Raw genomic sequence first — 17,581 nt, forward strand, 5'->3', positions numbered from 1 at the left:
GGAGATAGAAGTCCGCAGTAAAAACATTTAAGGTCAACAATATTCCTCGATAGGAACTAGTCTGGTGTGTTAATTATTTAAATTCAAAGGCTGAGAGTGGAGCAAAATTCATAAATGTGATTGATGTAGACTCGGATTTAAAATTTAAAAATAATGCATAGGATACATATAATATACGAAATTAATTCCTTAATTAAAATTCGAAGTTTTTCCAAAATGTATGATAACAACTGCAACAAGATAATACATGTTCTGAAACTTACAAATAATCACATTCCTTTTATAAAATTTCAGAGAAACTCCAGCACAAAACTATGTATTTTGTTCAACTGGAGTGCAAGATGTACATTGAAAATGTGAATTAGTATTAATCAATAAACAATAAAAGCATTTCAAGTAAATATTTCAATATATAAGAATCAGATTGTTTTAAATAGTTTTGTTATTATAAGCTAACCAATTTATGTTTAATTATTTCCAGAGTATCCATTGAAAATCTGACAAGTGACGTCAACAACCTTGCAACAAAATTGAAAAGTATTTCAGACCGTATTGGAACAGCTGGGAGTGATTTTCAGTTCCAAATGAAGGACTTCTTAAAGGTCAGTATTGTTGCACTCAGAATTACACCTCAGCATGGATCCTATCTCACAAGTGCTCTAAGTTACAGGGCACAAAAACTGGATTGGATTGGAACGATTGTTGTTTTTGAACTCACACTGTTCTACAAAAGCGATATCTTAAGTTTTGCTGTTGAACCAATCCCTTCCTATCCTTCATGCTCACTTCTGTAGAACTTTCATGTTTTCTTCAGGAATGAATATAATTGCAGAAGTATTTTTGTCTGAATTCTTCGATTCTTTGTGAAGTACACGTACTTGATCGATCATCTTTCAATGATATCATGTTTATTCAAAAGAAAAACATTTTGTTTGCATTTTAAGATGTATGAAGGATTAAGAACAGTTGAATTTGGTTAGAAATAAGGTCTTTTAAATTTGCTTAACATCGTCATATTTTCTTTTCAGTGTAATTAATCTTGTACTTATAGTATGCTGGAACATATGGACAAAGCTTGAAATTATTTCAATCACAACTGACCTAGATTTAAATATAGGTAGACCTATTTATTGAGTGAACAGGATAAAAAGTAAAGAACTTAACATTTTTAATAATCGATGAAATTAAGCACTTGTTGGCACATTTTGGTTACAGCTTCCAAACTTCTTCAAAAGGCCACCGACCGAAAACTTTTGTGATTTCTGAATATTAAGTAAGAAATGCCATGACAAACATTTCAGTGAAAAATAACGTACTGACCCAAGTTGAGTGTTATTTACCTATGTAATTAGTATGTAGTACGTAAACATTGGTAGCATATGTTTACAAAAATGTTTCCTTAATATATTAAGTTTAACAGTACTGATGCACAACATGGGTAGCTTTGCCACCTCATACAAATTAAAATTCACTCAACTACAAATTAAAAAATTTAAACTATTTAATTGCATGGGATTTAATGGAATCGACAGTTTTCCGAAACAAATTTGAAGACCATAGTGCTTGACTTGTTTTCCAGACTGCCGATTCCGAGGTAAAGGAACTCCAGGAGGACTTGAAAGATGCTGAATCTCTGCGGCTGGAACTTTGTGATTTCTTTTGTGAAGATCCAAATACGTTCAAATTGGAAGAATGTTTCAAAATACTGCAGACCTTCTGTGAAAGATTTAAAAAGGCAATTATTGTAAGTGTACATAGTTGACATATGTTGCACACTTTGAATCAATAATCACAATGAGATTTATAGGCAAGATTTATATTAATGTGTTTAATGGGAAACTATTCCAAGATGTGATGATATGATGTCACTAAGATCGTTATGCAATTTCTAATTATTGACATGAAGATTTTACTTATAATTTTGTTTATATATATATATATATATATATATATATATATATATATATATATAATATGATGGTGATCGTATGATCTGTATAGTTTATTAGACTTATTATGATTTGACACCAAGAAAATTTTTCTGATGAACCGATATCTCTCATTAAAAAATAATATATAAAACTTGTGATCGTTAACATATCTGTGGAATATTTTCAAAGTTAGTGTTAATTATTTACCGAATTAATTGCAGGAAAATGCACAGCGTCGTGCATACGAAAAGAAAGTGGAAGCACGCAGGGCTCAGAAGGAAGCTGGAAATGTCCAAAATAATTCAGGTATGATAATTTCGCATTGTTTATAGTTAAAAGTTTTTGGCAGAGATCAAGTGTTCGACAATTTCATTAGGAGCTCTTTACTCTGATACAGAAAATGACTGAACTCAGGCTACAGTTATGCATATCTTGATTACATTACCAATAATCTAGTATTAAACACGCCATACATTACACATATGACTGTTGGCTTTTGGGATGATACCCATTTTTCAAGTAAGTAATATAAGTTCAGATGAAATGTTTATAATTACATTAATACAATTTATATCGTTTGCTTGGTATGCTAATAATATTAATGTTATAACCTCATTTAAAATGAAACGTTGTCCTTAAAAACATGTCCCAATTATGAACAAAACGTTTTAACTAATGCAACTGAAATAGACAAATTGAATGCACTTCAACTCACCTGTTTTATTCAGCTCATTTCTGTGATTATCGAACAATAATTTTGACTAAATTTTGAGATCAATGTTAAAGAGAGTTTTTAAGGTTATTAGTATGATATTCGATTCTACGGTAGTTTTAGGTTGACTAGACTAGAAAGGTTTAAGTGACTATTGTTGATTGTGTAAATATGTAATTTTGAGTTGAAAATAATTGTTGCATGCCGTTTAATCTTTACAGCTGAAGCTAAGAGTTCGGATGGACAAAGAAGTGAAACAAATAATGAGAAAGGCTCCATTGTGGATATGCTGTTGGCAGACGTTAGAAACGGCTTTAAGAAATTCAGCGAAACAAATTTCTCAGTAAAAAAGGTCCAGAAGATCAACCTTGAGAATTCCAACACAATCAATGGTGAATCGACTTTCCCATCTACAGAAGCTGGAGGATTTGTTCGAAATGGATTTGGACGTCGAAGTACTCACAGGAGAAGGAATCCTGAAGTTGAAGATACTTTGCAAAATGGTACGGATACCGCCGACTCGGAGAGCACATGTAGCAGTCTCGAAGATAGCTCTGAATTATATCAAAAACGATCTAGAAGGAGTTACGCTGTCGCTACGGATGATACGCTTTTTGATGTCTTAATGCAGTCTGACGATACAGGTAAAGATTCTGTGGATGGAAAGTTCGAACGTTACGGCAGTCTCAGAAGAAGACGCCAAGAAAGAAGGGAAAAGCGTGCTATTGATTCGGATCTTTTAGACAGAGAAAGAGCTGCTTCTCCATCACCTTTGGCTGAGGTGAAAAAGAGAGATAAAAGCAGATTAAGCAATGTTGAAAGGCCCACTTCAGAGATTCTAGAGGGAGAAGTTGTAGGAAGTCGTACTGTACGAAGAACCCGTAGTATGTATGACAGCACCTCCTCAGATGCATCTAATTTAGAAACTAAACCAAGGAGAATTTATGCTGAAAGAAATAATGGAGAGACTGTTCGAGCAAGAGGAGTACCTCCTGTTGCGCTCGATGAAGATTCTAGACGGTCATCCAGATGGAGAAGTGATCTACCTGATCCAGCTTCCAGCCTTCAAACAATTGATGAGAAATCAAGATTGCAGACAACTTCTAGAGAACTGAAGGAAACACCAAAAGCGGATGAAAACTCATCAATTGAAAAGAGCCGAGAGAAAATGGCACAAAGATTTAGTCAAAGCAATATCGACCATAGTGAGTTGAAAAAGGTATTCGATTCAACAGACAATTCAAATGCTAGTGAATCCACAAGAGAAGACCATCCTGTTTCGATTTCGGTCAGATCCAGGATAAACAGGAGATGGCAAAGTGAACTGTGCAAATCTGACATTGATCAAGTGCTGAAAAGAATAGAAGATACTGGCAAATCTATCGACGATCCTACTACCGTTGTACATAAAGAAACTGTGACTGCATCGGTGCAAGATTTAACTTCAAGTAATTTAGTAAGCATACAACCTTTATCGTACGCACCCATATCGAATTCACCAAACCCTGACACAGATCAGCTGAAACAAAAACGAAATAAGCGAAAGCAAAGATCTACATTGTCTATGGAAGATGTTCATGCTGCTTTCAACCAGAGCAAACAAGTAAATACGGCGTCCTCTGATTCAAATTCACTCGATGCATCTAAGGATGTTCAACAACAGGAACCCTTAACTCCAAAATCGCCTATTCCACCCCAAAGGAGATCACGAACACCGACAGAAGGGAAAGAGAATATGGGGCCAGATAAAGAACAATCGAGCGAGAAAGCATACAATAACAAGGAAACACACAGTAAGGCAGCCAAAATGGCTGCCAAGAGAAGATTTCACAATCAAAGATTTGGAGGAGACAGGGATTCTCCGACACAAACGTTTGATAGCAGCAGTGGAAGGTGGAGGAGTAATGTCGAAAAGGAGGATGTGAACAAAGCTTTGTTAAAAGATGAAATGGCAAAGGCCATGAGTAGATCCAAATCTTATGATGAGGCAGTTGCACGGAAAGCTCTGTGTGATAGTGGTGAATTTGTGTTTGGAATACCCGAAAAGAGGTCATCACTCAGGAATAGTTCTGCAAAACTATTCAATGATGGTCGCAGGAACGGAAAAGTGTTCAACAGTGATGATAGTGACACCGAACCTAGTCAAGAAAGTCCATCACCCAGACGATCATCCAGCTCTAGGAGTGACAGCCCTAAAAGTAGTCGTCTTTCTATCAAATCAACAAACACTTCAACGGAAACTCTTCGTGCTGAAGTGCATAGTGATAGCGAATCATCGCCTCTGCAGACACGAAAGGACTCAACTGGGAATGTAGTGGACCATGATATTAAATTGACGTTAAAGGTAAACCAGAATGCCTTTTCTCAACAGTTTATTGACAAAATGAATAACGATAACAAAGACCAACCGCCTGCTGTTCCTCCACGCAGAAGATCAACTATGACTGTCATAGAGTCTCCAAGTGCTGACGATGCTTTGAAGGGCTATGATACCAGAGTATCGTTTGATGAATCAGATGACTTGCCGCAAGCGGCAATATTGAAGTGGAGAAAAAAGATGGTCGAAAAGCGACGACAGAGTTTCTATGATAATGTTCCTTCAGATGAAAACCGTCTTTCACCGCAACCAAAAGGCAGATCGGAGCCTTTGAAGTATGAAAATTCTCAAAACTGTAGTCCTCGGTCAGACAACTCGCACTCCTCAACAACAGTGATTCACAAATCACAGGGTAGTAATGAATTCCAGAATGAGATTGGTTCTCGTTGTAGCTACGCCAGCAGCAGTGATAGTGCAAGAGACGAAGGGTTTGAAACCATGTCAGGAACTGTTTCTCAGAGAACTTCACTCAGCAGCACGCTCGACTCCGAGTTCACCCCTATCTTGCCTAGAAAGGAAAATAAATCTCGTTCAGATTTGCTGGAGAAAGGACTTGGAAGTGAACTTAGATTACCCGTGCAAGATATAATAGTCGCAAATGGTTCTGTTCATGATACCAAGAAGGAGAGAACCGAGTCCTGGACTGAGGCAGTAGCCAATAGTACCGGAAATCTCAATAAAGACTCTTCCTTGGATTCTTCCCTAGAGTTCACTGCAATATCTCCTGACAGTGGTCATGAAACGATGAAGGAAGATTGGGGGGAAAATATTGACTTGGAGTCAACAATAACAAACAAATCTCTGTCTGATGCAAGTGAAATAACTGTTGCAGAAAAGCCTGCCATACCAAATGACATTCCTTTTCAGAAGAAAGAAAAGAAAGTACCAAGTTATATGAAGGGGACAAGCAGCAGTAACAAACGCCGATCTGGAATAGATTCTGATGTTGAAAAGAAATCAACTACTTCTACATCGTCCAGGACATCAAGCAAGCTTTCAAAAACTTCACAAGTTACGAATAATACCAGTCTAATTAAGAGTACAACTGGCTCAAGCACAAGCCTCGTGTCCACAACTAGCAGTGTTTCTGATGTCTGCACACCTCCTAAGAGTACTCCAAAACGCAGAGTATCAGGCGTACACTCTACAGGAAATCGTCCGTCGTCAATGTACTCGACGCCTACATCATCAGCTCCACACATTACTCCAAGGTCTGTCACACCAAATCCAGCTCGCTCAACCACTCCGCATCCAGTTCATAAACGCTCCAAAACGCCCAATCCAATATTGAACACATCGATTATAGATCCAGCAACAGCGTACAGAACTCAGGCTTTATCACCAACTCTGTCAGGTAAAATTACACCAGAAGAACATAATACATCATCCTCGAAAAAAACAGCACCAAAACCTCCGACAAGCAGAGATGGTGCGTCAACACCGGTTCCTCCTGCTCGTTTTAAACGGACACAGTCTTTGCGCCTTCCTGCATCGGCAAGACCCTCTTTAGGTGGCCAGGCTGATGAACATAGTTCGCCTGATAGCAAATCGTCCACATCGACTCAACGAAGAACAAGTGGAGGTTTCATGTCGCCGACCGCATCATCCAAGGCAAGATTAGATGCAGATGCATCTGATGCTCCACCAACTCCTCCACCTCACACTACTTCAAGTGAAATGGTAGATGACCCTGATATAGTTGGGGAGAATGATGTTTCTCCTTTGAAAAGAGCACATAGTCTTCGATTACCTGGAAAAAATGCAAATCGCCATGGCAGAATATCACCAGTTCCAGGAAGAACTTCGCCAGCTGTTTTCACAGACAAATCTAAGACACGTGAACCCAAATCTAAAAGCCTTATACAAAAACTTGGATCCCATAGTAAAGTAAGACCAGAGAGCGATGGGAAGTTAGCAACTGTTGCAGAAAGTGCAAATGAACATGAAGAAGGAAAAGAAGAAACAATAGGAAAAGATGAGAGCAAATCTCCATCTTTAAGAAGGATTTTAGGGTTAAAATCAAAGGATAAATCTCCCAAAAAGAACACAGGCTCCAGTAAAAGTGAACCAGCTGACAAGAAAAAGGCAAAGAAATGAACTAAGCATGTACACTTCAGTGGAATAAGTAGCCTTTCAGGCACTGATGGTGCTTGGATGATGCGGATTGGTCACTACGGGCTTTCGTCTGCATACAAAGTTCAAGTGTTCATAGCATATTGTTCTTAACAAGTCTGCAGTCGAGAAAGTGATATCTGGTACTATCTTAGTTTCCTTGAGAATGCAAATGTGCCTTAAGATTCAATATTGTGCATCACAAAAGGTGACTTTAACAAACTATTCGACTTAGTTAAAACTATTTGGATTGACATATGTGATTCCACTAGAGGATAACTGTGATTCAAATGTTTGACACGAATACATATCCTTTTCGACTAAGTTGTTGGTTTCGGTGCCAGATAATTATATTTTTGAACATCTTCTTGCGCAGACCGTTCAAGAAAGCGTCATTTGTTGCACCTGGAACTTACGATAAAATTAATGCATTATGTATCTATGTATGAAAATTTGTGTTTGATTGAATGAAAGAAAAGTAAAATGACGACGAATGGACTCCTCGCTGACCTGGCATTATTCTGCGGAATAACTATACAAGACGAAACTTGCATGATTTGGAATTTCAGATTCTATGTCCTTGTCTTCGCAGAGTAACACGTATCTGGATATGCGAGGGAGTAACACGTATCTGAATATGCGAGCTTGTCTCGGACTGTTGATCTGAATCTGTGCTGATCAAAACTGGATTATATCCTGCAGAACATTAGTTACTTAGTGCTTGTGTAACTCAGCAGCTTTATTAAGGTCTTCTTGTTGTCATTTATAAATTCATGTGCCAAGTAGTGCCTGACTGGTAGAATAGACCTATATGAAATGTCCAAATTGAATTCAAAATATACCGAATTATCAAATGAAGTTGCTATTTGATATATTTATAGATGCAAGACATATTTCCTGATACATTTCTGTGATATATTTACCGAGGGAACGATACTGATTGAAAGTTAGTTAAGCATATACATCCTGTTGAGGAAAGTTCCTTTGTTGCACCAGCTATCGTAGGCCCAATATTGAGCAAAGAATATGATTCGGTCACCTTCCCTCGGCATTTAGTAAAGATAATTGTTGACTATCTCTTCACTCAGTTTGCCGATGTAAATTAATGAACAGTTCTTGCCTACATAAATAAGATCGTTTAATTTCTGTATTTGATCAAAATAATTTTCAAGAACGTATGGCATGTATTACGTTACACTTTTGTGCGGCCTTTCACAATTACAGGTTTGATGCGGGTTTGCACGAATTAGAGTTATCCATGACAAAATCAACTCATCTCTGAACTGTAGCTATAAACCATTTGCATATTTTGCAAATATAGGCAATTTTGCCTTTCGACAGTATTCAAATGGATACACTTAGGTTAGGGTAAGAATCAACTCGATTATGTTTATCGACTCGATGACTTTTTTCCGTCAGAGATGAGTTGTATCAAATACAATTGAATAGGCACCTCCCCAAAAGAAAAGAAAAAAGAAAAAAAAAATCAACAAACGATTACAAAGTGATAAATTTTAATATAAAAATTTACATTGCTTAATGATCGTCATTATAACCGATCATCATGGGTAGACTACATAGTGAATCAAAGTGGTTTTTTGTTGTTGTACTCAAGCAATGGTTTATCATTGTCGCACATGTAAAAATTGTCATTTGTCAAAAGTTATATTCATATCTGCACAATACAGTACATATCAATTTTGGCTTGCTCCATTTATAAATACTGCCAATACCTCAATCATTGCTTATTGGGTATTTCATGCATTAGTTTATAGTTTCTGTGTATTAGCCATCAATTAGATTTCTTTCCATCATCATTCACGTTATACATTTTAAATGAAAATTCAGATAAACGTAGTCGACTCGAAAGCATATGTAAACCACTCATTGAGAGCTACTGTTACGTATACACCATTTAAGAAAAATAACAAACTGCTATAAAAATTTTCGTTTTCATTTGTGACTTGTTCGTGGGGAATATAACTTTACTATAAATTTGCTTGGAACTTGTTGAGATGCAGGCTACTATTTACTCACATTACATTTCTATTTTTATACACTAACAATGTTGACAAATATACAAACATATCCAGTTGCTCATGCAGCCTTGACATTTGACTAATATCAGCCTTTTACTTCTAAAATCAAAGCGTAGAATAAAATCTCTCCTTTGGAAACCCCCAGAATATGCAATTTAGATTATCGGTAATCACTGGATCAGATTGACAGACCCAAATTGCTATACTTCATGAACCCAAACACAAAACGCGGCTTATGTTATTAATTGGTATATAAGAGGGGCTTTTGTGTATTTAAAATTAATAGTATTGTATCTTATCAGAGTGTGAAAGGTTTTATATAGTATATTAATTAACACATCATTTTACAGATTAATGCTCACATAATTTCGAACATTTGCGTTTCTTCTATGAAGACGGAAATTATTCTTTGTACACGTTAAATTATATATATATATATATATATATATATATATATATATATATATATATATATATATATATATATATATATATACATACATACATACATACATACACGATTCAAACATTTTGGGCGACTCATTTTCAAGATAGCTTAGTTTCGAGAAAAAAGCGTCGCAGAATTGAATCGCTTGTATTACTTAACAGATCGACTTAATAATTTCGAATTTTTAGTATCTTGCTTTGGAGCTTTCCATCCAACTTCAGGTTCTGCTTGGTAAGAGTTCCGTTAGTACAGACAGCTGTGGTCATCGGACACACTGACCAGATCGAACTAAAGTTACTCTCTACATTGCAACATATAAAAATAAACGTTGAAGAACAACTCGCAAGAACGATAATAGTTTTCAAGTTAAGGCTTTCAAATCCTTTCGATTTCGATTCCTAAAAGGTTTATACTCCACAAAATGATGAACAAGTTTACAGAACTATCTTAGTATTGCCTTGTCACAGGTAAACACCTGTATCGTATCCACATGATAATACCTCTCTCCACTCATCAATACATTGCCTTAATATCACTCCGTATCATTTCATAATAACCATTTTGCTAAAATATAACATGTACTAAATCTACTATCACAATCATTAATATTCTTTATAATTTTATATTTAAAATGTAGATAAATGTTATACTCATAATGTATATTGATTTGTAATATATATTTGTTATATATACATACGATATATTTAGGGGTCCACAAAACTTACCACAAATATGTTGATACGTTTTACATTAAGTTAATTGATATATGTTGTTAAATACAATAAATTATAACTTTAAAAAACACATTTTCGTCCTTGCTTATTTCCTTTCTGTTCCATGGCTTTTAAAAACTTTCCAGTTGAGATCTAGATATGACCCACCCACCCCACCCATCATGCATGTATTTCGGTGAATGGTTGGATGGATAATTGGATGGCTTTAGTGACAAATATAAGCACAGTATGGTACAGTTTGCATGTCAGTTTCGTAACAGATTGTCTCAGCCATAATTACTGCAATGCTTGCACGTGTTATCCACCTTTGTGTTCCTTGCTCCACCATTATGTATACATTTTCACTAAGGAATTCTTGAGACTTCGATCTCACAAGTAATACTAGATTCCTTATTTATCTTTACGAAATGTTTCCGATAAAAGGCTTTTATTTGAAAAGGGTAGAGGACACACACACCCAACAAAAATGACACCTCCGACCAAACAACAAAAACAAAAACTCAGACAGGAAAAACAGTCAGTAAGATTCTATTAAACAAGTCTGAAAGCGAACTGCTAAAAAAGAATAATAGCCTTTCATACCTAACCAAGAGAACTAAGAACGTATGCATACAGTAATTTTCACATATTTGTATGCGTGAATTAAATTGTTTCTTGTTTGTATCAGAAAATATTTATAATAATACTTAACAGTTAATATGTTAATAAAGTAAATTTATATTAATTTTCATTAAGATGATGTTGTTTTTTATCAGTTCAGCAAAATATTTATAATTAAATATTTAATTAGCCGTCTGTCGTTGTTACCTTCTCCGCTTCCAACCCTCTTCTTCTTCTTCTTCTTCTTCTTCTTCTTCAGTTTGTTCCTGAATGAAGATTATTTACAGATTCTAAAGACTACATATTATAACTCTTATATGTCCACTTTCCCGCGCTGCTTTATGCTTTTAATGAATTAATTTCATACCATCGGTCAAATATGTAAATAATTTGTGCTTAAATTGCACTATCATATCACATTTTGTTTAGAAAATTCACAAGAAAACTGTTATAAAGGTCAGTTAAATATTTACTGAATTTCGTATGACAACAATTAGCGGTAACTTGAGTCTAGGACACACAGCAGAAAGCGTAAAATTTCAGAACAAATATCGGCTGGGATGTCATCAATGATATCACACAAACGAGCAAATTATCCCACTTCAAAAAATGTCAGGCCAATCCCCCTCCTCAAATAAGGAGTTATCTCTTCTGTCATAAGAAATACTTCACTGAGACCTTTCGACGAACTTTCCGCTCTAGTCACCTTTATTTGTGATTGAAATGTAATCTTCTCTTTGAAGACCAGTTCGTTTTCAGTTAGAATTAGCACCACTTGACACCGTGTGGTCAACGGACGGACGCCGCAGGTAATGAGCAATCCAGTAGCTACTCTCTAACAATTCGCAAACATAAATGACTGTGCCTTTGAAAATTACACCTAATTGAGGATATGATAATATGTAAAATATCCTCGGTCGTGCAAAAGTCAGTCATTTCCCGACTTTATTCCTTTGATTCCTCGACTAATTGCCCCTAGATTTATCTTTTGAAGGACGGCATCCGGTGGTACAATGATAGTTTTAAATCGCAATGCAAATTTCACATAAGCAAGGTCACGCATCTTCCAGAAACATTCATTACCTTAATACCCGTATTTCGATATTAACAATTGCGGTTTAATTTAATTTCCTGATCTCTACAGTGCGAATATTCACTTCCTTGCCTGAAATTTATAAAGATTTATTAGCGGATCCGATACGCTTTTGTTTCGCAAACTGTCCGTTTTCTTAACAAGTGTCAAATTAAATGCTTGCGACTGATAATGGCAAGTACATATAAAATGCTAGTTACAGGGCCACATCTTGAGAAGGTGACTCGTAGTTTCGTTATTGATCTGGTCGTTGCTGTTTGCACCTTTTACTTGTGATACATGGATTTAAAACTTAACAAAAGCCCGAAGGATAAACGTATTTTCATTATCCAGATGGGAGTGATGATGGCGAGGCTATATTAACTCGCGTGTGCTACAGCTAGCATTTGTGAATTGCTGTATTTCACAGAGAGCGAAGCCATGTAAGCATCTTTTTTTTGTTGCGCAGTGAATTTTACTTCTTTCTGTCTTTTTCATAGCATTTCTATATTCATCTTGCGTTTCACGTGCTAATCAAGTCTTACATCTTCACATAGGGCAAAGAAAAGAAAGCACGTAAATATTTGGTTGTTACCGGACATTCTGTCTCTGACTTAAGCTCAGCATGCATTCTGTTCTGTATCCAGTCATCTAAAGATTATTCCCTTTTATCTTCCTCATCGTAATTACTTGAGATGTAGAATCCAAATGTCACTTAGCGACATTGCTCCATGCAACCAGCAAAGTAACAAAATATTGCTACCTAATGTGTGTGTGTGTGTGTGTGTGTGTGTGTGTGTGTGTGTGTGCATTTCTCAACCCACAGCCTCCAACAATATACAATCAGGCTAGCGTATTCACAATGCGTTTTAAATGGCGGTGTTCATAATTTAGTTGTCCTTTGCCAGATTTCGATACATACACCCTTCTTTGTCATCTACTGCTACCTTAAAGAATCTTTTTAACTGATAATCATTATTTTAGCCAATTAAAGGCTCTGGTATCGTGTATTTGTTGTACAGGTGAGATTCCTACAGTGTGTTGCATGTTTATGATTAAATGCGGGATAAGTGGAGATACGAGGTTTGTAATACAAAAGCTATATGACCTCATTTTATTTGTGTTCTGGTGCAGTATTCTCTCTTTAGATCTTTATGATTCGATATTTCTAAATCTATGCGGCATTAGGTGGGATGATAACTGACTCGTCTATAAACGGACTATATTTGAAACCACAGTGAAGACATGAAGGAAATGATGAATAGTGGTAAAGCCTTCCTCTGATCGTATCATAAGTAAATACTATTTTATGTAAACAATTTTTATAGGGAGAATACCTTCATAAACATAAAACATCGTTAGATCTATTACGTAACCGATACCAGCTTATCTCACTTACATAAGGAATAATCAATTCTTGTAAAAATAGAGGAAGTTCACTATTTCTAATTTCATTGAAAGTTGTTAGTGTAAAAAAATAATATTTTTATTAGATTTTACTCAAAGGTGCAATTCTGTTTCTAATCATTTTTACTGGCAAAACAAGGTAATCCAATGACATTGCAGACAGCGTCAACCTGTACTCTTTCTGGTTTAATTGAAGTTTCTTCACTACAATGCTTCAATCTTGTCCATAATGTCTGTTTGGCCAGCCACTTATCAGCAGCAAGGTTCATTGAGGGTGATGCCACGAGTTGTTACGTCAATACTTCCAGTAAGCTTCAAGAGTGGATCGCTATAACAGTAATAGACCAATCTGTACAGTTTAGAATCAACATCCTTGCGCAGTTAAATAAAAACATGGGATAATCAAGAACTTCCGCTTCATGAACTCGAGTTGTCCATATTTGGTTGCCTATTCCGGTCTATTGCTGAAATCTCTGAGATGCATTTGCAACCACGCACACGCCAAAGTTAAAAGGATTTTCACATGATACGCCGAATCTTTAAACTTCACACCTATATAAAAAATAGATCGGAATAGTTACTCGAGTAAGATTTCCTCATGATAACCCGATTTTTTTAAGGAGGACATGGTTTGCCGAGTGGTCGAAGGCGCTTGTCTTTACAGATCATTCATATATCTCACCTCTGTTCGTAGGGGTTCCTAGTGTTCGCTCGACCAACGTGAGACAAATTGCCAAAACACTTCCCTTGAGTCGATGGTTCTTCCCGTGGGTTTTCCGCATTCTTCCTATACCAAAATTACTGACCGCCATGTGTGGCCTATCATGTGCTAAAAATACTGTGAAACCAAACCAAATCGATCCTTTAACCGTCACGCCTGCATCAACTTTAGGTCGGAATATTTTACCATGCATGAAACATAATAATATGATTATAGATCGGAATAATCAACCAAGTACGAGTTCTTCATGATAATACACTAATTTAAGCTTAACACGTAAACACTATCAATAGATCGGAATAGTGAACGAAGTACGAGTTCTTCATGATAATACGATTTTTTAAGCTTAACACATACACTATCAATAGATCTGAAGAGTTAACCAAGTATGATTCCGTCGTTTCAATACGATTCTTTAAACTTCATATCTACACCTCAATCACCGTTATCAGAAAATATGGCAATGGACGTCACGCTTTACAGACAAGCTTCGTCCTTGAGTACGACATATCCATATGGCATTTGCAAAAATCATTAAATATTAGTAAAATAAGCAACTAATGGAGTAGGTAGTTCCTGTTATCTTTAGAACAAAGTGAAGGCGGAGTATAATGTCAATTGTCTGTGTTATTCAATGTCCTAAGCTTGCTTGAGCAACAAAACGAGGCCTAAATAAGTGAATCCAGTATAAAACGCACGAAAAGCAGGATATGGAGAATTGACGAATCTTGATTCGAATGTTTGATTAGAATAACAGATTGTTTACAAAGAAACATGAAACCAGGATTTTAAATTTTTTAAAAAAATATTATTCTCGCTGAAGTGAAATAGGAGCTATTATGTTCTCCAAATAGTTTAGTCTGGCCAGCTCAGAAAAATGAGCATCAGTACGGCCTGCGCAAATGAGCATACATATTTCCTATATCATGGGAAAGTTTTAATATACCAAATGGTTCTTTTCTGAGTAATAAATTGTTCGCAAAATCTACCAAATACATTCTAGTGATAAATACAATACTCACTTCTGTCGTATGTCTACACTTGACCCAAAGTTTCAATTAAGCAGAATACACAGATGAATAGTTTATTATAAGCATTTACATGATTACAGAATGCTTATTACAAATATTACAGCTATTAGGGAGTTATCAAATGTTATATGTACAACTTTAAACATAAGTTCAAAACGGTAATCATCAAGAGCTGAAAAGGAGAGGGTGGACAATTATATACAGTTTTTTGTAATACATTACTCTAGAAATAATAATAATGGACAATTATATACAGTTTTTGTAATACATTACTCTGGAAATAATAATAATGGACAATTATATACAGTTTTTGTAATACATTACTCTGGAAATAATAATAATGGACAATTATATACAGTTTTTGTAATACATTACTCTGGAAATAATAATAATGGACAATTATATACAGTTTTTGTGACACATTACTCTGGAAATAATAATCAATCTTTTATTTGAAATGCTTCATAAGCAAAATTTGCTAGTGAGCATTTCTGGAAGTTAATATGTACTTGTGCATGGATGGTGTATTCCAGAATTACTTTCGAATTAGCTTTACACACAAGCTAGTATACACAGGACATACATGGATGGTGTATTCCAGAATTACTTTCGAATTAGCTTTACACACAAGCTAGTATACACAGGACATACATGGATGGTGTATTCCAGAATTACTTTCGAATTAGCTTTACACACAAGCTAGTATACACAGGACATACATGGATGGTGTATTCCAGAATTACTTTCGAATTAGCTTTACACACAAGCTAGTATACACAGGACATACATGGATGGTGTATTCCAGAATTACTTTCGAATTAGCTTTACACACAAGCTAGTATACACAGGACATACATGATACAATTATAATTAGCTTTACACACAAGCTAGTATACACAGGACATACATGATACAATTATAATTAGTTTTACACACAAGATAGTATACACAGGACATACATGATACAATTATATTCATCTTCAGCATGGCACTGAGCATGCAATATCTTTGACTTCTATCTTTTCTATCGTTTCCGGATCTCCCAGTTTAAATTCTCAGATTATGGAAAGACTCTGAGTTTTGTACAAGCTGAAATGATGTTTATGGTTAAGTAATAATTTGAAATAATCTTCGAAGCCGATGTCAGAATATATATATATATATATATATATATATATATATATATATATATATATATATATATATATATATATATATATATATATATATAGAGAGAGAGAGAGAGAGAGAGAGAGAGAGAGAGAGAGAGAGAGAGAGAGACAGACAGACAGACAGAGACAGAGTCACATAGAGAGAGACAGAGAGAGAAAGTTTGTATGATTTTTGTAATTTAACTTTCCAGTCTAATGGAAAGGCATTTGTAAGTCTGATCAAGAACTGAAATACACTTGGAGCAATTCACAGAATAAGGAAACATCCACAATTCACCTAAACTACATCTGTTTATAGTGTAATTCATTTGATATTATTATTTGATTTATTTTCAACATATATATCCTTTATGCAGTGCTCTGTATAATATAAGTTGAATTGTTAATTTTAAAAAAAAATATTTAACTAACTTAACTACCCATAAATATTTAGGTGCGATTCTTCCAAGTTTGTCGTATACACCCACGTCAGAAGTAGATATTTTTACATTTAGGAAATATTTTAAAAATCTTGTTTGTACAAGTTCTCTTGCTCTACTATCGTTTTATAGAACATCAGTCGTTTATTTTGTTTTGAATCCTTTTAAAAAAAAAATCAAATATTTGATTACACAAATTTGCATATATACGCCTGATTTACACTGTTTTCCATACGGGTCTGCATGCGGTAACTGGGTGTGTTGTGTGTGACGACAGACTATATTCTTTTCATAGCCGTTATTTAAAATCAGTGTAAAATCTGTCTATCTAGGTTGAACAGAAAAAAAATTGTTTTAGTAAAATCTAGTCTATAACAAATTTATTTCAGGAAACCGTTTATGTAAAAGAAATAAAAAATACAATAGAATGATTCAGGCGTTCCATGAATTTTTAATGTCATACCACTTTCACAGGTGTAGACACTCCAGTTTAATGACTTTGCTCTCACATGACTTATTATATATGTTATGTAGGTGCATTTCATATTGTTGTTCAAGAATAATTCATTGAAAAGTGTCCGGTAGACTGTTGCTGCAAACAGTAAATGACATCAGAGCCTGTTGCTAACACCAAAATGACATCATTATTCCCAGAGCCTGTTGCTAACACCAAATGACATAATTATTCCCAGAGCCTGTTGCTAGCACCAAATGACATCTTTATTCACACAAAAAAACGTTTGTTAACAGGAAATTACATCATTTGTCCCAGAGCCTGTTGCATCCTGTTTACAAATATTGTCTTT

At 35.3% G+C, this 17,581-nt stretch overlaps 1 protein-coding gene across 1 annotated transcript in view; it reads left to right on the forward strand.

Annotated features, from left to right (window-relative positions):
- The window catches only part of LOC149797050 (uncharacterized), a 77,232-nt gene extending 66,809 nt beyond the window's left edge, over positions 1-10,423 (forward strand). Inside the window, exons 13-16 of the mRNA XM_089961720.1 lie at positions 482-602; positions 1,580-1,744; positions 2,153-2,237; positions 2,865-10,423. Coding sequence (XP_089817846.1) covers positions 482-602; positions 1,580-1,744; positions 2,153-2,237; positions 2,865-7,117 — 4,624 coding nt within the window. The 3' untranslated portion in view covers positions 7,118-10,423. The remainder of the gene's footprint in view (positions 1-481; positions 603-1,579; positions 1,745-2,152; positions 2,238-2,864) is intronic.
- Positions 10,424-17,581: the final 7,158 nt, after the last annotated feature.

This window comes from Sinohyriopsis cumingii, chromosome 6 (assembly GCF_028554795.1).
Source record: "Sinohyriopsis cumingii isolate HCF-2022 chromosome 6, ASM2855479v2, whole genome shotgun sequence".
Classification (NCBI taxonomy): Eukaryota; Metazoa; Mollusca; class Bivalvia; order Unionida; family Unionidae; genus Sinohyriopsis; species Sinohyriopsis cumingii.